The following is a 22,534-nucleotide window of genomic DNA, read 5'->3' as shown; positions in this document are numbered from 1 at the left end:
CAGCACTCCAGCATCCACAAAGACCAGCTAGCCAGTGTGCATGTATGCAGCAGAAGCCAGAAGAGCAGCTGGCAACAGCATGCGTATCCACAGAGAAGGTTCTGCATGCCATCTCTGGCACGTGTGCCATAGGTTCACCATCACAGATATAGAGTAATAATATAAGGCAGTGTTTCTCAAATAGTGGCGCGGGAGGCCCTGGGGGGGCGTGGAGCGAGGGCATGAGCCCAGGAAACATGCTTTTTTTGTCGCAGGGAGTAGAGGTCTTTTGCACCGAACAATAGCACACAGCACAGAGTAAGAGATATGAAGTGCATATAATAAACCCTTAAGAAACACCATGGAAAAATATTTAACAGGGATGAAAAGAAAGGGAGAGAGAGATGGAGATAATGTGACAAGTAAGTTCTCCCGAAAGCTAAGATGAAGAAATATGGCGAAGCGTACATATGTAGTGCTTGGCTTCACTGTGACTATGGTGGGAGATGAAGAAAGACCGGTATGTTTACTCTGTCTAAAAATGTTGGCAGCGGACATCATGAAGCCAAATAAATTAAGGCATCACTTAAACACATTGCACCCCAATCACACTGATAAGCTGCTTGAGTTGTTTCAGCAAAAACATGCCCGATATTGCAAACAATCGTCCGAGCAAAATTTCTTCCCCGGGGGGGAGGGGGCATAACAGAAAATAATTGAGAAACACTGGTATAAGTTAATGTGTCAACTGAATAACGTATACCTTAATTATTTATTGACTAATTTCATTGACTGGATAATCATAGATCTTTAATATTTAGATTAACATTTATATATTTAGATTAATGTTCATGTATTTTCTCTGATAAACACAATAGGTATTGCTATTTCCATGCAACAGGTTTTTGTAAGAAAATAGCAACTAGGCGTCTGTGGATGAAATAGTGTTGAGTGATTATTGCACTTCCTGACCACTAACTGAAATATGTTACAGCAAGAAAAAAAATAAGTTGTTTGGTAGAATCCTGCCACAAAGTTTACATCAGACCATCCTATAGTTCCCTGAAGTTTATGCAAATATTTCAGTTAAAATCATTCCTTTAACATGGCTAATTCCATGAAGCATATTATCTATTGAGGTATGTATATGTATGTATAAAACAAGTGGAGTTAATCTAGGTTCTTGTGCAGCATTAGATAAGTTCACATTATATATTTGACTCCATAAACTATAGGTAATGATATGCTATTACAGTGGTTTTCAACCTGGGGGTTGAGAGTCTTGGGACCCCTTTAGGAGTCGAATGACCATTTCACAGGGGTTCACCTAAGACCATGGGAAAAGACAAACATCCCATGGTGTTAGGAATTAAAGCTTCTATTCTGGCACCTTGGAACATATTTTTACAATCCAACCTATCAGCGTTTAGAGTGGGGCTGTCCCTCTGACCTTTCTGCCAATCAGCTTAAAGTTCTGTTGTGAGAATTGGCGCTAGACTTATGGTTGGGGGTTACCACAACATGAGGAACTGTATTAAGGGGTCATGGCATTAGAAAGGTTGAGAACCACTGTGCTATTGGTTCAGTCGTTTCTAGGTCTTCATGATTCTATGGACTCCACATTCACATATTTTATATTCTGGTATGGCTTCCTTTAGTTGCTTTATGCTATGGCTGCTGTCTAGTCACATTTTCTTCAATGAGGAAATGCTGCCTCATTTCTTTTCATCCCTAACCATTATAAGCATGACTGCCTTTTCCAGTGGTTATGGATCACATGACGTGACCAAAATAATTTAAGCTGGAGTTTTGTGACACTGACATGATAAGCCATTGGAACAGGGGTCAGAAACCTTCAACCCTCAAAGCCACTTGAGCTCGAAAACAAAATACCAGAGTCACAAAACCTACTTGGGCAGATTGTGTCCCTCCAACTGTTCACTACAGCCCCAGCCCCATTCACCAAAGTGGAGGATGAGGGATACTAAAAGATTATTTATTTGTTTTGTGAAGTACGTATTGGTAGTATACGAAGATATAACAATGTTTATATGCATGATATTGGTACTAATAATTATTATAATAAACATTAGGTTAGGGATGACGGGCATGTTGGTGTACTTATCCACACCCTTTATTGATCTCTTAGGAATCTAGTATCTATACTAGATAGGTATAATCTATCAATTTAGACTATATTAGTAGATAGTCCAAGGGTAAAATTTTAGGGGTTAGATGATGATACTACATTCAGATAGTGAGTTTCATTTATTTTTGCAGTCTTTCTGTGTGCGATAATGAAATATATGGGTGTGGTAGGAGGGTTGGTACAAGTGGGGTTGGATGCCAATTCTGTGGCTTTCTTTCTTTCTTTCCTTTCTTTCCTCTCCCCTATCTTTTAGTTGGATCAATTTTTGTATTTTTGGTGGTCTGTGAAATTTGACTCTCTTTGTTCGGAAGTGACCATTTAGATTCCCCAGACTAGAGTGTGTATTCATTGGTTGCTAAAGTCCTATTTCCTACAGTCGAATTTGGAGCGGTTTACTTTGAGTTTTTATCTGTTGTGTGCTGGTATATTGTTGTGGTTGAAGCTGAAATAGTCGTTGACAGGAATATTTTATGGGCTATGCTTAAGCCGTGTTTAAGGCGACCTAGTAGGATGAGGGATACTAGAAGTTGTCTTGCATTGATGCAAACCTGCTCTCTGAATGGAGAACTCTCTAAATGGGGAAACAGGCCCAGCTTAAGGAGCACAAAACAGGCCGGCCTGTTCTCGAGGTTGTATTCTGCACCCGATATTAATTTCATCACGCCATGGTGACTACTAGCGAAATCGCCTCAGTGGAGTTCGCCCAGAAAAGCGCTTCAAAACGAACCGGCGGGCTTCTAGTCCCGCCTCCTTTCATTGCCCTGTGGCCGCCTGGACGAAGCTGCTTCGTCCGGATTGGCCGACTGCGCTGACTTTGACGGTGGTCCCGCCTCTCGCTCATAGTTCTTCCTTATAGGACCCAGTTCCTGCTCGGTCAGGCGAGGAAGGATGGTTCGGTGGCTTCTGTTCCTGCAGGTCTTACTGCACCTGGGTGGTCTGGATGCGGGGTCTCCAAGCCTGTCGCCGCATCTGGTCTTCATCCTGGCCGACGATCTCGGCTGGAACGACGTGGGCTGGCACGGCTCTCAGATCCGCACCCCGAACTTGGACGCGCTGGGTGCCGGCGGAGTGCGGCTGGAGCGCTACTACACGCAGCCCCTGTGTACTCCCTCTCGCAGTCAGCTGCTGACCGGCAGGTACCAGGTAGGCGCCAAAACAAATTATCCCCTCAACATTGTCGAACTATTTACTAGGTCTGCGCTACTGCTACTACTAGTTTTTTCTTATCATTCCTTATCACTCCCACTTAGGACTGTATGACTGTAACTTGTTCCTTGTATCCTTAAATTTTTTATTAATATTGTTTCCTCATTGCTTATTTGACCCCTAAGACAATCAGTAAGTGTTGTTCCTCATGATTCTTGTATATTTTCTTTTATGTACACTGAGAGCACATGCACCAAAGACTAATTCCTTGTGTGGCCAATCACACTTGGCCAATAAAGAATTATTCAATTATGGCGGTTTCAGGTCAAATGAAAGTCCATTTCACCTAGGACACATTTATATGTTAAATTCCTGCAACAAAATAAAAAGATGCTTTGGATAAAAAAACCACAATTAATTTTTATTATTTTACAAATGAGGGCATTGTGCATTCTTAAACTTCTCTATTCTGTTATGGAAAATAACTTATAAATGGAAGCACCAATATTTTTTCCATATTAGCAACATGTTTAGTGATAAGTTCCTTTTGCAGAATAGGAAATGTGGGAGTAGAAAACCACAAAGCCTTTTCTACTTTTCTGTCAGTATTACACCCAAATTTTGTTAATAATAGAACTGTGGGAAGAAATCAACTAAGAAAAACTAATTAGAGTATTTTTTTTCCAAGTAGCATTTAATTTTTTTTTTCAATTAGCACCTATGACTTAAATAACTTTGTGTTTATAATAAGTGTTTCTTGTTACTCAAAATTTTGAGTTGATTCTCCTTCCTTCCTTTTTTTTTTTTAAGAGCGAATGTATTACATCTAGGAAGTGTGACATTATCCATTTGGAAATAGACTAAGGAGAAGCAAAATAATTTTGGCAATTCTGAAGAAACTTGTAAGAACCTTCTGTTTCTTACAACATCCCAAATTGCACCACCATGATTGGTTTCTATAGGAGACTGCGGTGTTTAAGTTCTCTTTGAGAACATTTTTTGCAGGGGAAAATGTATGCATAGATAAAATGCAAGTTTCTTCAAAAGTCTTGCTTCAAAAATCAGAATTTGTACCTGTTGCCTTCCCCATTGCCAAAATTGAGATGGAGGGTTTTCCCAGCAACTGGGCACAATGCTTAGTCTGGATACCATTCACGTTTTCTGTATGGAAAAGTGTGTGTGAAGAGCTTTGGCTTCCTAGTACAAATCAACACAAGCCAATTAGGATTCACCATGCAGAGAGCTGGATTTGCCCCAAAGATGTTTTAAGCAAAATAGAGTTGTAACACCGGAATTAATATTGTGTATCCTCTTTATTTATCAGATCTTTGAACATATACGCGGTTCCTGCAACCGTTCTTCATATGTTTTGTTACAGCTTTGGTCATTAAATGAATGATCCTAAGACAAGGTGTACTTGTATTCTCTCATAAGATCTCACAAAGCTTCAGCATTCATCAAGTAAACCTTGGGATTTCTCAAGATTTGAATAATTAAGATAGGATGTTTCTTCTTCCCAGCAAAGTTCTGTTGTTATATCTGTAGTGGTAGGATAAAATGTAAGATTCTCTAGCTGAGTTTCCCTTATACTTCCTTTCTGCCTCTCTCCTACCCAGATCTAAGATAAAGAAGGAAATTTAGGAAGTTATTAAAAAGAAGATGAGAACAGAGTTGATGAGTCAATTTCAAACATTTTCTGTAATAAAATAACCATACTTCATCTGAAATAAGGAAGCAGCAGCTCTGGGCCTGGCTTCCTTATATAGTGGTACCTCTACTTAAGAACGCCTCTACTTAAGAACTTTTCTAGATAAGAACCGGGTGTTCAAGATTTTTTTGCATCTTCTTAAGAACCATTTTCTACTTAAGAACCAGAGCCCGGAAAAATTTTCCAGGAAATTTGAGAGTGGCACAAAGGCCTGGCCAGTTTCCTGCCATTCCCCCTTTAATCCCAGCCATCTTGGGCTTTCCTGGGCTGCCAGAGGAGCCTTTCGGTGGCGCTTAAGGAGGCTTTGGCAGTCCAGAGCGAACAACGCATTTTCCTTTCTCTGGGTACTTGGAGAGAGAATAAACCTCTGCCAGCTCCCACAGAAAAGAAACACTCTCTTTGCTCTAGGTAGCTATTGTCCTCATCTTCTTCCTCTTCCTCCTCCCACCCAAATTCCAAGCTTTTATTTCTTTCCTAATAATGTACGCATTTTGCTTTTACATTGATTCCTATGGGAAAAATTGTTTCTACTTACAAACTTTTCTATTTAAGAACCTGGTCACGGAACGAATTAAGGTCTTAAGAAGAGATACCACTGTATTTGTCCCATAAATGCAAGTTAACTATGTTTAAGTGTTTTCTTATAGATATATCATGCAAAATATTCTTTATCTTCATATATTTCTTTAATTGATTATACGTAAAAATGGTCACAATTGATTCTTCCAATATTCAGATTTGTCTTCTGACAAAAATATGTCAATCTTGACCACGGTTATCAAACTCACGTCATCACGTCATTGTCACGTGATATATCACAACTTTTTCTCCCCTTCGCTAAACCAGACATGGGTGTGGGCAGCCTGCTCTAGACCAATACTGGTAGAACTTGATTTATAACAGTTCACTCAAAGTTGCAATGGTACTTGAAAAAAATGACTTATGAACATTTTTCATACTTAACAACCATTATGGCATCCCTACATGATCTGGACATTTGTCAAATGATTTATGTTTATGATGGTTGAAGCATCCCAGGGTCATGTGATTTTCTGGCAGCAGATCAATGTGGAAGCCAGATTCACTTAACAGCCTGTTACTAATTTAACAATTACAGTGATCCACTTACTGTATTTTTCGGAGTATAAGACGCACCGGAATATAAGACACCTTAGTTTTTTGGGAGGAAAATAGGGAAAAGAATCTGTTTACCAGATATTCATCTGGCTAGTGTCCTTAGTCCGGTCAGCTCCAGCACATTATTTTATCCCCTGGTTAGGGCTTTAAAAAAAACCTTATTCAGAGAGAGAAACAATGAAAGAGCTTGCAAGCCAGTAAGAGCTGGAAAAATCATTAGCACCTGGTTGGGGTAGAAAGAAACATTTGGAGCAAGTAGAGCAATCAAAAAAACCTGCAAAGACTTAGGGCTTGGAAAACCTTCTTCATAGAAAGTAACAATGAAAGAGCTTGCAAGGGAGTAAGAGCTGGGAACATAGTTAACATCTGGTTAGGGCTGCAAAGAAACTTATTTGGAGCAAGTTAGAGCAATGGAAAAACCCTGCAAAGACTTAGGGCTTGGAAAACATTCTTTGAGAGAGTAACAATGAAAGAACCTGCAAGATAAGGGCTGGGAAGATCGTTAGCACCTAGTTAGGACTGGGGGGAAAAAGCTTAGGAAAAAAAGCTACATTCAGAGTATAAGATACACCTGAATTTTCAGCCTCTTTTAGGGAGGAAAATGGTGTGTCTTATATTCTGAAAAATATGGTAATAACTATGGCAAGGAATATCATAAAATGGGGCAAAAGTCACTTAACAAATGTCTTAGCAACCTAAATTTTGGGGTCAGCTGTAGTTGTAGGTTGAGAGCTACACCTGTATTTCTCAACTTTGACAACTTGAACTACAACTCCCAGAATTTCCGAGCCAGCAAAATATTGGTTAAGCTTCCTAATATTATTTGGGAATTAATACTGAATTAATACTGTTTTTATTAGATCCATACAGGTTTGCAGCATCAAATAATTTGGCCTTGTCAGCCAAGCTGTGTCCCACTGGATGAAAAACTCTTGCCTCAGTTGCTTAAAGAAGCAGGCTATGCTACTCACATGGTGGGGAAATGGCATCTAGGAATGTACAGAAAAGAATGTCTTCCTACCCATAGAGGATTTGATACTTATTTTGGTAAGCAGATTTATTTTGATCCTTTCTTTATGCTGAATGCTAAGAATGTTCTATTATTTCCAGCAGCCTGGACTGGCAAGCCCAGTGAGGATTTCCTTTTTTAATGACCAAATTGTAATTGTCTGAGATAAATTATAGGCTAAGGCAAACTTCACAGGTTGCAAACTCTGAAGTCCTGAAGGCATCAAGGCAAAACCACACAAACGAAATGGAAACTTAGTGATGAGTGAACATCAGGTAGAAGATTCTATTGATCTAGGTAATCAAGACACAAAGGATGAAGCCCTTCAAATTATAAACAAGTAATTGAGTGCACAAAAGTGAAACAAACATACACTATGTATAATTATAAAATGGATTTCTTTTTGCCTGCTATTCAAACATACTATTTCCTGGTTGTCGGTAAGCATAAATGAACTGAATTCATAAAGTAAACATATCGTAACTGATACGATGGGGATGCTGAACACTTGTGTAGGTTTATGAAGAGCTCCATCAGTGTGCTCCAGCCTTTAAACTCTCCAAATACTTTGCTCTTGTGGGAGTGGCAATTTCGAAACATTTGAAGCACAGTAAGTTGGGAAAACTAGGTAATACTGTACTGCAATACTTATTCCCGTAGAGGTTGAAGTTTCTAGTACAATGTAAGTTTACTGCTCAATGATCTTTAGCTTCATTGGAACATAAGAAGAGCCAAGCTGAATCAGGCCAAAGCCCATCGAGTCCAGAATTCTGTGTCGCACAGTGGCCACCAATTGTACATGGGGATCTTGAGCAGAAAGAGAAGGCAAAACCCTCCCTTTCCCTTGACCCCCAACAAATGGTAGTCAAGGGAATCCTGCCTGCCTCAACCAAAATAGAGGCAGCACGTGGACATCCGTTTCACACTTGGCATCCATGAATCTGCCTAATCCTGCCTTGAAGCTATCAAGGCTGACAGTTGTCACAACCTCTTCTGGAAGTGAATTCCATAAACCAACAACCCTCTAGGTGAAGAAATATTTCCCTTAATTCCCTGCCATTGATGGCAGGTTCAGAGAAGAACTGGAAGTGAAAACTATAAGGTCAAAGATGGTATTCAGCCAGTTGCATTGGTTCATATGTACCATTGGTGGAAATTTGGCCAAGGTCACCTAACTGGTAGCAATGGCCAGCTGGCTATGCCCCCGAACTGGTCTCCCCGTCACCGCTTGTTCACCCTGCCTGCCATGTTTGTCGCTGTCATGTTCTTTGTGCATGCACATCCCATTGTCTTGCAAGGCGATGTCTTACAAGGCAATGGGATGTGTGAAGAGAGGCAGACACTGCACTGAGAAACGAAGAGCAAAAGTAACAGAGGTGAGGGTGACAGGAGCGTGTGACATGTCCCTCCGCGGTCTCCTCCCAGGTGACATCCGGGGCTTCGCTCCCTCCTCTTTTTCTCAGAAGCGGGGTGACTGCTTCCAAATCATTCTATGCAGAAATTGCTAATTATTGATGCATTTATTAATTTCAAGGATTCATAGTATTCCAGCAGTAGTAAGAGAAAAAGAATTCTTCCTTACTTGATAATGGTAATTCCTGAGTCTGGTGAGTCTCTAAGTCACCAGTTGGTGTCAGTAGTAGATCAGACTTTTTTTACACTTGCCTGGAGAATGTGAACATAAGTAGCACCAAAGTTTTATGAGCAGCTGTTGTTCCAAGCCTGATTCAGTTTTGTCTGCAAATTTTGAAACAAAAACAGCTGTTCTTGCCTACAATATTCTATAATTTCAATATCCATGTTCCTGATATATAAACCACTTAATATATTACTGCGTTGCTTTTAATAATTTTATATAATGTATCTATTTATACTTCTTTAAATAGAGGATGGGATATGTTGCCAAATAAGTGATAAGAGTTTATTTACTTTAAAAAATCTTTTTTTCAGGTTTAAGGCAGTTTTTCTTCTGAAATTATACCATTATTCATTCCTTGTTTTAGGCTACCTTCTTGGAAGTGAAGATTATTATACTCATGAGCGCTGCGTTCCTATTGTGTCTAAAAATGTGACCAGATGTGCCCTTGATTTTCGAGATGGAGAAAAAATTGCAGAGGGATTTAAAACCATGTATTCTACTAACGTATTTACAAAAAGAGTTGTTGATCTTATAGCAAGTCATCAGACTGAGAAGGTATAATTGTATTTTTTGATCATACATCCATTTTTCAACACAACTAAACATTTGAAAGTCCCTGAACAAGTTGTTTTAAGCAAAAGCAGAGGGACTATCTATACGGATATGGTTCCTTATTTAAATGTGAATTATTTGCAAGAAAAATAATAGTCTGGGTTCTTCCATTTCCCTAACTGAGGTATCATCAGTTGTTTCAAGCATTAATTACTAAGAAATTACAGTTTTATATGATAATGTACATGCCAGTAAATAAATAAATCAAAATGGCATAAATGTTAAGTATTTGGGGGATTCATTCCCCAAATCTGTAAGACTTTAGATGGGAACATTAATATCTCATGAGATTTGAGGCAATTGTGCATGATTGTGAATAATTTAACAATAAATATGATTTTTATTATTTAAGGCTTCTGAATGCTATCTGGGGGTATGCAGTTGACATAGCATCTGTCGATTCTACATTTCTGGTTCCTAAGTCAAAGCATGATTTATTTAATTATGTTTCCTAGCTGAGCCACATTAACTAGGTTCACCTATACTAATCATGGTGAAAGGCACAATGGGGTCACTTGTTTAGTTACATATCCATGAGCTTCTGTTTCTCTCCTGTCATCCTCACCTTTGTCATATCTTACACAACAGGGTTTTATATCATTTTGAATCCTGGGGAATCTGGTTGTGGGTGGAAACTTCATGAAGTTTCCTTTGCAAAAACTAAAATGAAGGGCAGAAGTCATGTTGGAAATTATGGAACCATGGTCTATAGAAACATAGAAATGCAACGCTCTCTACATGGGGCTACCTCTGAAAAGTGTTCGGAAACTTCAGATCGTGCAGAACGCAGCCGCGAGAGCCATCGTGGGGCTTCCAAGATTCGCCCACGTTTCTTCAACACTCCGTGGCTTGCATTGGCTGCCAATCAGTTTCCGGTCACAATTCAAAGTGTTGGTTATGACCTTTAAAGCCCTACATGGCAATGGACCAGATTACCTCCGGAACCGCCTGCTACCACACGAATCCCAGCGACTGATAGGGTCCCACAGAGTTGGCCTTCTCTGAGTCCCGTCGACTAAACAATGTCATTTGGCGGGCCCCAGGGGAAGAGTCTTCTCTGTGGCGGCCCCGGCCCTCTGGAACCAACTCCCCCCGGAGATTAGAATTGCCCCCATCCTCCCTGTCTTTCGTAAACTACTCAAGACTCATTTATATTGCCAGGCATGGGGGAGTTGAGATAGCTCTTCCCCCTAGGCCATTACAAGTTATGCATGGTATGTTTGTTTGTGTGTATGTTTGGTTTTATAATAGGGGTTTGTAGTTGTTTTTATTATTGGATTGTACATGTTGTGTTTATTATTGTTGTTAGCCACCCCGAGTCTATGGAGAGGGGCGGCATACAAATCCAATAAATTATTATTATTATTATTATTATTATTATTATTATTATTATTAAATATAGAAGATTGACGGCAGAAAAAGACCTCATGTTCCATCTAGTCTGCCTTTATACTATTTCTTGTATTTTATCTTAGGATGGATATATATTTATCCCAGGCATGTTTAAATTCAGTTACCAATTTTTTTTCAGCTAGTCACATCTTATCATAAATGTTTTTTCAGTGCCTTTAGCTCCTTAACATGTTGCTACAGCAAACAGAACTTTAACTCAACTGCCATATTCTCTATATTGTAAATGTTTTAAAAGTTTTTTTTAAAACTAAACAAAAATTGTGTTCAGACATTAACTCATTATCAGAGCTTCACAGATATGGAAAGTGAAGTTCTTTTCTTAAGTGATTTTTATCCTGGCCTAGTGAAAATATAAGGAAGGAAGTATGCATAGCTGAAATATTATAATTTGTTCTTCTGATTTGTTCTTCTAGGTTTAATGCTATGGTATCTTCTCTTTTTCTTTTTGGTCCTGTGTACATTTGTGTTATAGCCATTATTTCTTTACTTTGCCCTGCAATCTGTCCACGAACCCCTTCAAGTGCCTGAAAAATATATAGAACCATATTCTTTTATCAAAGATGAAAAGAGACGCAAATATGCTGGAATGGTTTCCATAATGGATGAAGCTGTAGGAAATGTCACTTCAGCCTTGAAGACATATGGCCTTTGGAATAATACCATTCTCATCTTTTCTACTGGTAAGAATGAATAATTAAATATATAAGTAGGCAGTGATATATCTTCTTGACAGAAAAAGTAGAGGGCAGATTGCTGTAAATATGGCTGCTGCAGAATAACAATTGCACTGGTCCTCAGTGGCAAGAGTGAAATTCAAAAATTTTCTCTACTGGTTCTGTGGGTATGGCTTGGTGGGCGTGGCTTGGTTAGCGTGGCAAGGGGAGAATACTCAAAATCTCCATTCCCCTCTCAATCTGGAGTCAGCCAGAGGTGGTATTTGCCAGTTCTCCGGACTATTCAAAATTTCCACTACTGTTTCTCCAGAATCTGTCAGAACCTGCTGAATTTCAGACCCAATTCAGAATACTGTCATTCCCTATAAAGTCCTATATGATATGCCCCTGAATTACATCATTATGATTCTGTCTTATCTAAATGGCCAGAGAAAACCTGGTAAAGGTCTGAAGCTCAAATGAGATAAAAGATGTGTAATCCACAAGGAAGGAGGTCTGGGTATTAGTTCCCCCATTGTGGAGCATGTTGGTCTCCCCAGATACCTTTGGCCGCTTTACTTCCAGGGTTTCAGAAAGCATTAAAGCTACTTTTTAAAAATCTAATAGGTTCTCAGCTTCTATCAAGAAACATCTAGTGATTTAAAAAAATATTATTTATGGGGGAGAACTATAATATATTGGTACTTTTAGATGTATGTTATTGACGGTTTTTTCTGTACATCATCTGACATTGACATGATCAGGTCATACAGAAATAATCCAAATAAATAATTAAATCTATACAAAATGAGGCACTATAAGGAGATGATGGAGTTTGATATCAATGCCAGAATTCTGAACCAATTCTTCTTTGCCTTGCTTTGCTGCAGTCTGCAACATTTAATGTACTGTACTTACATGGATAAAGATGATTGTCATTAATCCTACTTGTAGCTGATTTTTTTCAAAATTTGGCAATTTTCTGGGGTACCTTTCGTTCCAATTTTTTTAGTAAATCTTAGGAAATCCTTTCCCCAGACACATGGAAATGATGTAATACAGGCAAACAGTTAATGCAATTGCACAACATGCAATTTCCAACACGTTTGCTTATTGTATATGGGTGTATTGAGAATTTGTTCTCCAACAAACCTATTAGTGTGTGTACTTAACAGTAAATTAAAATGAGGTTGACTAAATATTGCTTATGGAGTGTGCATTAGCTTTTCCCAATTTCGCTGTACACAGGTGCTATAAAAGTATATATGGAAAGCTTGGCATGTTCTTTACAAACTGTTTTTTTTAATATAGAATGATAATGCTATCCAGATTTTATTACTATGACAATTTTATGCGATGCTTTCTCCAGTTGCCCTGCAGTTTCTCAAAAAATGTCTTCCTCTATAAAATGGGCTCCTGTTTTTCTCGCATAATTAATCATAATTAAAATTGTTTTCAAGTTCTCATAGCAATTTTAGGTTACTTTATTATGAAATAATGAAGTGTGATACTGCTGAGTTGCATATACATACAGATTCTCAGTCATTCAAGTCATGGTTGTCCCAAATATGCTTTTTCAAAAGGCAAACTGGCTTTGTTTTTTCTTGAAGACATTTCGCTTCTCATCCAGGAAGCCTCTTTAGTTCTGGGTTGTAGTTTTCTGTTGTACGTTATTGAAACAGGAGAAATCAAGATACCTACACATTATGATCCTGGAGAGATGATTATACAAAACAAAAATATACAGGTCCTCAGGCTGAGCCTCTAAGACATGCTAGAACAGTGATGCCGAAACTTTTTTTCCTTGGGTGCCGAAAGAGCATGTGCATGTGCTATCGCGCATGCATGAGTGCCCACACCTATAATTCAATGCCTGGGGAGGGTGAAAACAGATTTTTCCACCCCCTGGAGGCCCTTTGGAGGCTGGAAACGGCCTGTTCCCCAACTTCTGGTGGGCCCAGTAGCCTCGTGTTTTGCGCTCCCCAAGCTCCAAAGGTTTCCCTGGAGCCAGGGGAGGGTAAAAACATCTCCCCCGTCCCGCCAGAGGCTCCCTGGAAGCCAAAAACGCCCTCCCAAAAACGCCTCTGTGTGAGCCAAAAATCATCTTGGCTGGCACACACATGCATGTTGGAGCTGAGCTAGGGCAACGGCTCACGTGCCAGCAGATATGGCTCTGCGTGCCACCTATGGCACCCGTGCCATAGGTTCGTCATCACTGTGCTAGAACATCATCCCTGAGAATTTCATCAGAATTCTCTCATTTTTCTTAGAAGTTCCAAAAGCAAATTCTCTTGCAACAGAATGAGACTTACAAAAAAGCCCTTACCTTGCTGTAAGCTCAATAAAATTGAATCGGCTTCTAAGACACAAATACCCCACCTGTTAAGCAGAGAAAATAGCAAAGAAGAAGGAAATGTTTAGCCTAAATATATTAAGAACATTTCAATTCATGATTTGACTATTGTCTAAAAGTACTTGTAAAAAAGGCAAAATGAATCCAGTTATGCTTTAAAATACCTTAACAGCATTTTCAGGTAAAATATTAAGTTAATCTGCCAGACTTCTACTTATACAGGTAGTTCTCGACTTACAACATAGCGATCGTTTAAAGTTACAACGGCACCGAAAATGACCATTTCCCACACTTACGACCATTGTAGCATCCCCATGGTTACATGATCAAAATGCAGACCTTTGGCAACTGACTCATATTTATGATGGTTGCAATGTCCTGGATCATGTGATCACTCTTTGAAACCTTCTGATAAGCAAAGTCAGAAGCTAGATTCACTTAACAACTGTGTTACTAATTTAACACATACAGTGATTCACTTAACTGTGACAAGGTATTATTATTATTATATTTATTTATTTATTTATTTATTTATTTACTTTTCTATTTATTTACTTTTCTATTTATTTATTTACTTTTCTATTTATTTATTTACTTTTCTATTTATTTATTTATTTATTTATTTATTTATTTATTTATTTATTTATTTATTAAATTTGTATGCCACCGGCTTACAACAACAGAAACAGTACAAATCCAATAATTAAAACAGTTTAAAACCCTTAATATAAAAAACAATCATACATCTCATACAAACCATACATAAAATGGAAACGGCCCAGGGGAATCAATTTCCCCATGCCTGACGACAGAGGTGGGTTTTAAGGAGTTTACAAAAGGCAAGGAGGGTGGGGGCAATCCTAATCTCTGAGGGGGAGTTGATTCCAGAGGGTCGGGGCCACCACAGAGAAGGCTCTTCCCCTGTGTCCCGCCAGATGACATTGTTTCATCGATGGGACCCGGAGAAGGCCAATTCTGTGGGACCTAACCGGTCGCTGGGATTTGTGCGGCAGAAGGCGGTCCCAAAGATATTCTGGTCCGATGGCATGAAGGACTTTATAGGTCATAACCAACACTTTGAGTTGTGACCGGAAACTGATCGGCAACCAATGCAGACTGCGGAGTGTTGGTGTAACATGGGCATACCTGGGGAAGCCCATGATTGCTCTCGCAGCTGCATTCTGCACGATCTGAAGTTTCCGAACACTCTTCAAAGGTAGCCCTATGTAGAGAGCATTACCGTAGTCGAACCTCGAGGTGATGAGGGCGTGAGTTACTGTGAGCACTGACTCCCGGTCCAGTTAGGGCCGTAACTGGTGCACCAGGCGAACCTGGGCAAACGCCCCCCTCCTCCTCGCCACAGCTGAAAGATGGTTCTCTAGGACACCAAAGTTGTGAACCCTCTCTGAGGGGGTCAATATTTCCCCCTCCCCAGGGTAATGGACGGGCAGATGGAATTGCCCTTGGGAGGCAAGACCCACAGCCACTCCGCCTTATCAAGGTTGATAAGGTAGGTGGAAAAATGGGGGGAAACTCACTTAACAAATATTTAACAACAGAAAATGTGGACTTGATTGTGGTCATAAGTCAAGGATTACCTGTATATTTATTTATATTTTCATATAATTTTTTTTTTTTTTGAAGTAGTACTGGTGTTTTTAAGAATTCCTCATTTTCCTTAGTGGACGGAGTCATCATCCAGGATGGGTTGACCTTGTCCAATCATCTGAGGGCTGAGCCTATTAATTTGAATTCAGGCGCTCCGCCTTGCCTGGAATCCCCAGTTATGACTCAGTCCTCAGAGAGGACAGATGTGGCTTCATCTCATCCTGGATTTCACTCCCAGCTCTATTTCTTCAATTGTGAGTTTCCTTTCAACGATAAGTCATCCTTTAACATCGAACAGCTGATGGCACACTCATCTTGGATGATAACTCCACCGGCCTACAAGAAGAGGCGTATCAGGTAAGCACCAACGCCCCTTTTAAGGAAATATAATTTTAAATCTAGCATTGTACTAACTGTCATAGAGTACCCTTAATACAGTGATCCCCCGGTTATTGCGTCCCCGACCATTGCGAACAGGCTAATTTGCGATTTTTGAACCCGGAAGTCAGAACACCATCTGCGCATGCGTGCCCTTTTTTTTCTATGGGCACGCATGCGTAGATGGCGCCGGGCAGATCAGCTGCTGGGCGATTTCCCTAGGTCTTCCCCCTCTTGGCGGGCATCAGCGAGGAGTTTCCCCACCGCCCACGCAAACTCCTCGCTGCTGCTGCTTCGCTCGGGCCGCTTCCCAGCTGAGTACTCAGCTGGGAAGCGGCCCGAGCGAACGGCTTGTCCGCAGCCTGCCTGCCCGCGCGCCCGTGGCTCGCGCGCCCTTCTCCCGCCCACGCCGTTCGCTCGAGCGAACGGCTTGTCCGCAGCCTGCCCACGCCGTTCGCTCCCCCTCTTGCTGGCGGGAGAGCGAGAAGCCCTCCCCAGCACCCGCTCGCCCGCCGTTCGCCGCTCGCCCCGCCCTTCGCCCGGCCACCCGCCGTTCGCTCGCTGCTCGCCCGGCCACGCGGGTTCGTTTGGCTAGAGGGCTCAGTTGGTAAGGCATGCGGGTGTTTTAAAACGTCGCCACCGACATGGGGGGCTTGCTAGCACCCCCCCAAACCCGGGTTGGGGGTTCGGGGGGGTGCTAGTGAGCCCCCCATGTCGGCGGCGACGTTTTAAAACACCCGCGCGCCTTCCCAACTGAGCCCTCAAGCCAAGCACAGAAGTTCGCCTTTGGCGCTTGGCTTGAGGGCTCAGTTGGTAAGGCGCGCGGGTGTTTTAAAACGTCGCCGCCGACATGGGGGGGTTCGGGGGGGTGCTAGCGAGCCCCCCATGTCGCCGCCGACATGGGGGGCTCGCTAGCACCCCCCAAACCCGGGTTGGGGGTTCGGGGGGGTGCTAGCGAGCCCCCCATGTCGGCGGCGATGTTTTAAAACACCCGCGCGGCTTTCCAATGAGTCCCGAAGACAAACGCGGAAGTTTGACGTTTGTCTTCGGGACTCATTGGAAAGCCGCGCGGGTGTTTTAAAACGTCGCCGCCGACATGGGGGGCTCGCTAGCACCCCCCCGAACCCCCAACCCGGGTTAGGGGGGTGCTAGAGAGCCCCCCATGTCAGCGGCGACGTTTTAAAACAGCCGCGCCGCCCCCAATCTTCGGCTCCTCGCTAGCGCTGCGGAAGTAAAAACACCATCTGCACATGCGCAGATGGTGTTTTTACTTCTGCACGCTACTTCGCGAAAACCCGCTCGTTGCGGGGTGTCCTGCAACGGAACCCTCGCAATGATCGGGGGATCACTGTAATAACAGGACAATTTTCACAGTCCAAACGCAAGATAATTTTAAAACTCTTTGCATAGATTTGTACTTTTTTCATTGGAAGCTGCCTTATGCTGAGTCAGGTAATTTATCTTAATATTGTCTATTCAGCAGCAGTTTTGAGTTCCAAATAGGAGAGACTGTATTCAACTGATTTAACCTAGGACTTTTAACTTACAGAAAATGGATTTTCCACATTTTTTGTTTTACTTCTCATTTTAATCAAAATAATGGAAACCCATAAATAAGGTGGCTATCTTTAGCAACTTATGAAATATGGGATTTCAGCACATTCTGTGCTCCAAGTATGAACATAAAACTATGGAGAACTGTACTTCTTACTGTATATCTGGTAATTTCCAGAAGAGGGTGCTACAAGATACGAAATTTACTTATTATCATGGTCAGAAATTAGTTTCGCCTATATCGTTCTTTGTTTTGAAGTGTAACCTTTTCCATATTACTTTCCTATTGTTATGATACTTCTTGTAGCAAAACAATGAGCTAAAATAAATCTAAGTACATTCTCTTCCATCAACAGCTAGTACAATTTAATAAACATCCTGATCTTATTTGGTATGCTGTTTGTAATCTGGGTTGACTTTCTAGTGCAACTATGAAAAATGTATTGCGGTCCAGATGTAGCTACAGTGATCCCTCGGTTAGCGCGGGGGTTACGTTCCAAGACCTCCCGCGCTAACCGATTTCCGCGTTATACTGGATGCGGAAGTAAAAACACCATCTGCGCATGTGCGCCATTTTTTTCATGGCCGCACATGCGCAGATGGTGGAGTTTGCGTGTGGGCGGCGGGGAAGACCAAGGGAAGGTTCCTTCAGCCGCCCAACAGCTGATCTGCTCCGCAGCGCGGAAGCAGCGAGGAGCCGAAGATGGGGTTTCCCCGTTGCCGCGCTGCGGAGCGGATCAGGTGTTGGGCGGCTGAAGGAACCTTCCCTTGGTCTTCCCGCCACCCAGGCAAAGGGGAAACCCCAAGATCACTTGCCGCTTGCCGTATTGCAGCTTGGAGAAAGAAAGAGAAAGGAGGGCGACTTGCCAGTCCACGCCCCCCTGGATGAGCGGCCCCGCATGGCCCCAGCGCCGGACTCCGCCGTTGCCTCCGCCCTTGTTCGGCTCTGCAGCTGAGAGGCCACGTCCACCCCCTCCTCGGTGTCCCCGGCACCCAGCGTCCCCACACCGCCTCCACCTCCCGGTAATGCGCCCGACCTCTGCCTCTCTCTTTCTCTCTCATATACCACGCCGGCAACAGGGAGAGAAAGAGAGAGAGAGAACTAGCGTGGACTTATTTTTTATTTTTTAATATTTTATTTTTTAAATTAATATTTTTTGAAAAACCGCGTTGCAGCGTTTCGCGCTAATCGAGACCGTGCTAATCGAGGGATCACTGTATTCAGATATCCCTCACCATAGCCATATTAGATGGAATTGGGAGTTGTAATACAATGTCTGGAGGGATGTAAGTTCTTCATCCTTATTTTAGTAGATAATACCAGAAAGCCGGTAGTCTAGTTGAAATCATGAATCCAGGTGTATGGTTACTGGATGTCTAAAATTAGGATTTAAAGACCTAGGACTCAGAACGTCATGGTAAAGCTCTCATATTTATCTACCTTGCAGTGCTATTATGAGATTAAAACAACAAAAGAATGAATCCCATTTGTGGAGCTTCTTGAAGTGGGTCCATATTCAGAATTACTTTTTTCTTTTGCTCTTTGCCTTATGTGACTTTTTCTTCGGATGCTTGAAATATACTGCTCAAAAAATAAAGGGAACACTCAAAGAACACATCCTAGGTCTGAATGAATGAAATATTTTCATTGAATACTTTGTTCTGTACAAAGTTGAATGTGCACAACAGCATGTGAAATTGATTGTCAATCAGTGTTGCTTCCTAAGTGGACAGTTTGATTTCACAGAAGTTTGATTTACTTGGAGTTTGTTATGGTTAGCTCTGGCCCAGCTCCTGCCCCAAGGACTGTGGATGTGGGGGAGACATCCACATGCTGCAGGCCTTTTTTGCCCCCGGTGGAATCTGCTGATGAAGGCTCCTCTGACCAAGAAGACATGAGTGACATGGAGGAGGAGAGTGTGGCAGACAGCTCAGAAGGAGATCAATTATCTAGCTCCTCCTTGGATTCAGAACAAGAGTTAATGATACAGCCACACATCTTAAACATGCGGAGAGCGATGCATAGGCAACAACAACGGAGAGATTATTATCAAAGAAAATGAGGCCACCTGTGGTTGGGTGGGGCTGTGGTAATTAGTGAGGCTGCTATTTATATTGTGGGCTTGGCCATTGAGGAGGATTATCTGATCGTTGTGTTTCGTGCCTGCTTTGCTGCGTTTGACCTTTTGTGTGCTGATTTTCCCCCGCTTTGAAACTAAACCAGAGCAAAGTGTGTTTCACTTTGTGAAAGAAGGACTGTGAATTGCCTCACAGCTGCAAGCTAAGTATCACAGAACTGATAAGGGACTTGTACCAATTACCATTTTGTTTGGAGACAAGTGCTCTTTGTTATACAAAAAGAGGGCTTAGGTTAAGTGAATTTTCATTATAAAGAACATTGTTTTGAATTTTCAAACGTGTGTGTGTGTGTGTGTGTCTGAAATTTGTACCTGTGAATTTTCGGGAGGAGTCTACCAGAGAGCCCGACAGAACAGAGTTATATTGTGTTGTTTAAGTGTTCCCTTTATTTTTTTGAGCAGTGTATAATACATAATACATACAGATATAAGATATGCTATCACATAATTTCCATAATCACCTCTGGCAAGTCAATGTAAGAAAGTGGAGTGATGCTTACAAGTTTGAAGACCTTCAAGGTCTCTTTCAATTCCATTGTTCTGCTGGCGTCCCACTTTGATTAGTCTGTGGTCTGGCTTTTCATAGCACACCGCACAGACCTTTTTGGCATACAAATCAAAAAAAGTTTGCCATCACTGCACTAGGGTAAGATCTGCTCCCTCGTGTCTTTCAATAAGAGTCTAAAGCCCTGGCTGTCAAGCCCAAGTCGTTATGTGAAGTTAGAGGTTTTGGCCTGACACAGTTAGCAGCAATAGGGAAACGGGAGGGGTGTGTGTGTGTGAGAGAGAGAGAGAGAGAGAGAGAGAGAGATTGATACCAGCACACATTCCTTTACGCAGAGTCCAAGGTCAGCTGAACTAATGAAGAAGCCAGTGAATCCCTGCACCAGATTCTTCTTATAATATTTTTTTAAATTAAATTTTATTACAACAAAAAAAAAATACTTAAAAGAAAACGTGCCCAACACCAATAAAACCCCACCACCATTTAGGGGGTTAAATTATTTGCAATAAGTTTCAATTTCTTCCTTAGCTCTGGTTTACATTTCTTTACATACAAAAAGTGATTGAAATTTATTTTTCACATTGTCGTCATAAATTCTACTTAAGATATAATTTTTCTCCTTATTCCATCGTGCCATCAGTTTCTCCAGATTGGTCCACATGATTGCACTTGTGAAACGAACCTTAAACTGGATAATAATAATAATAATAATAATAATAATAATAATAATAATAATAATAATAATTTATTAGATTTGTATGCTGCCCCTCTCCGAAGACTCAGGGCGGCTCACAGCAATAATAAAAACAATGTTATAGTGAAACAAATCTAATATTAAAAAAGAAAGCATATAAAACCCTATCATATTTAAAAACCAAACAACACATACATACCAAACATAACATATAAATGCCTGGGGGAAGGTGTCTCAACTCCCCCATGCCTGGCAATAAAGGTGGGTCTTGAGTAGTTTGCGAAAGACAAGGAGGGTGGGGGCAGTTCTATTCTCCGGGGGGAGTTGATTCCAGAGGGCCGGGGCTGCCACAGAGAAGGCTCTTCCCATGGGGCCTGCCAAACGACATTGTTTAGTTGACAAGACCCAGAGAAGGCCAACTCTGTGGGACCTTATCGGTCACTGGGAATCGTGCGGTAGCAGGCAGTCTCGGAGGTACTCTGGTCCAATGCCATGTAGGGCTTTAAAGGTCATAACCAACACTTTGAATTGTGACCGGAAACTGATCGGCAGCCAATGCAGGCCATGGAGTGTTGTAGAAACGTGGGTGAATCTGGGAAGCCCCACAATGGCTCTCGCGGCCGCGTTCTGCACGATCTGAAGTTTCCGAACACTTTTCAAAGGTAGCCCCATGTAGAGACCATTGCTGTAATCGAACCTCGAGGTGATGAGGGCATGAGTGACTGTGAGCAATGACTCCCTGTCCAAATAGGGCCACAACTGGTGCACCAGGCGAACCTGGCAAATGCCCTCCTCGCCACAGCCGAAAGATGATGTTCCAATGGATCGAGGAGGACGCCCAAGTTGCGAACCCTCTCTGAGGGGTCAATAGTTTCCCCCCCCCCAGGGTAATGGACGGACAGATGGAATTGTCCTTGGGAGGCAAAACCCACAGCCACTCCGTCTTGTCTGGGTTGAGTTTGAGCTTGTTGACACCCATTCAGGTGAAGAGAAATTCAGTGTTGAAATGATGTGCTACGAATTCAAAATGGCCATGTTAATAAATCATACCTTGTGTGAGAGCACAGGAGTGGAATGTGATTTATTTCTCAAATGCTATTTGGTTCGATGACACTGGGTCTGTTGGTTGGCCTTGGGATGAAGTGCGAAACTTCCATGCTGGAGGCGGGGGCTGAATTGGCACCTCCCTTTCTTGCTCTCTGCTCTCCATTCATCCATCTTTCTGTTCTCATATTGATGTATTCTCATTGGTTTCCTTTTCATTGTTTATTCTATTGTTCCATTTTATTTTTGTTTATCTTTGTTTAGTCATTTTATTTGTTCCTTTTTATTGTACGCTGGTAGAGTAGGCAAGATAGGCAGCAAATAAATTTAGCAAATAAATAAAATAAAGATTGAGGAATTTCAATGTAGATTAATTTTTCAATAATGTGTCTTTTGTTATGTGTGTCTTTTGGTATGTGTCCATGTAAGGACTGGATAACGATAGAATTTAAATGCTTCAGATACTGATATGTGCAATCATTGAAGCATGCATTAAGATTTTTCAGAAAACTGCTGTATATACTTTACAGATACAGTGGTACCTCTACTTATGAACTTAATTCGTTCCGTGACCAGGTTTTTAATTGGAAAAGTTTGTAAGAAGAAGCAATTTTTCCCATAGGAATCAATGTAAAAGCAAATAATGCATGCGATTGGAGAAACCACAGGGAGGGTGGAGGCCCTGTTTCCTCCCAGGAGATTCCTAGAGAGGCCCCATAGAGGCTTCTCTCCGCCTTTTCCGGCCCTTTTCCCTCCCAGGAGATTCCTAGAAAGGCCCCACAGAGGCTTCTCCGCACCTTTTCCGGCCCTGTTCC

General features: G+C 41.7%; 1 protein-coding gene across 1 annotated transcript in view; it reads left to right on the top strand.

The window, feature by feature from the left end:
- Positions 1-2,973: 2,973 nt before the first annotated feature.
- The window catches only part of ARSB (arylsulfatase B), a 100,059-nt gene continuing 80,498 nt past the window's right edge, over positions 2,974-22,534 (top strand). Inside the window, exons 1-4 of the mRNA XM_070743254.1 lie at positions 2,974-3,271; positions 6,980-7,166; positions 9,132-9,322; positions 11,265-11,472. Of these exons, the coding sequence (XP_070599355.1) occupies positions 3,017-3,271; positions 6,980-7,166; positions 9,132-9,322; positions 11,265-11,472 (841 nt within the window). The 5' untranslated portion in view covers positions 2,974-3,016. The remainder of the gene's footprint in view (positions 3,272-6,979; positions 7,167-9,131; positions 9,323-11,264; positions 11,473-22,534) is intronic.

This window comes from Erythrolamprus reginae, chromosome 2 (assembly GCF_031021105.1).
Source record: "Erythrolamprus reginae isolate rEryReg1 chromosome 2, rEryReg1.hap1, whole genome shotgun sequence".
Taxonomy (NCBI): Eukaryota; Metazoa; Chordata; class Lepidosauria; order Squamata; family Dipsadidae; genus Erythrolamprus; species Erythrolamprus reginae.
This window is presented reverse-complemented; position numbering and strand designations above follow the sequence as displayed.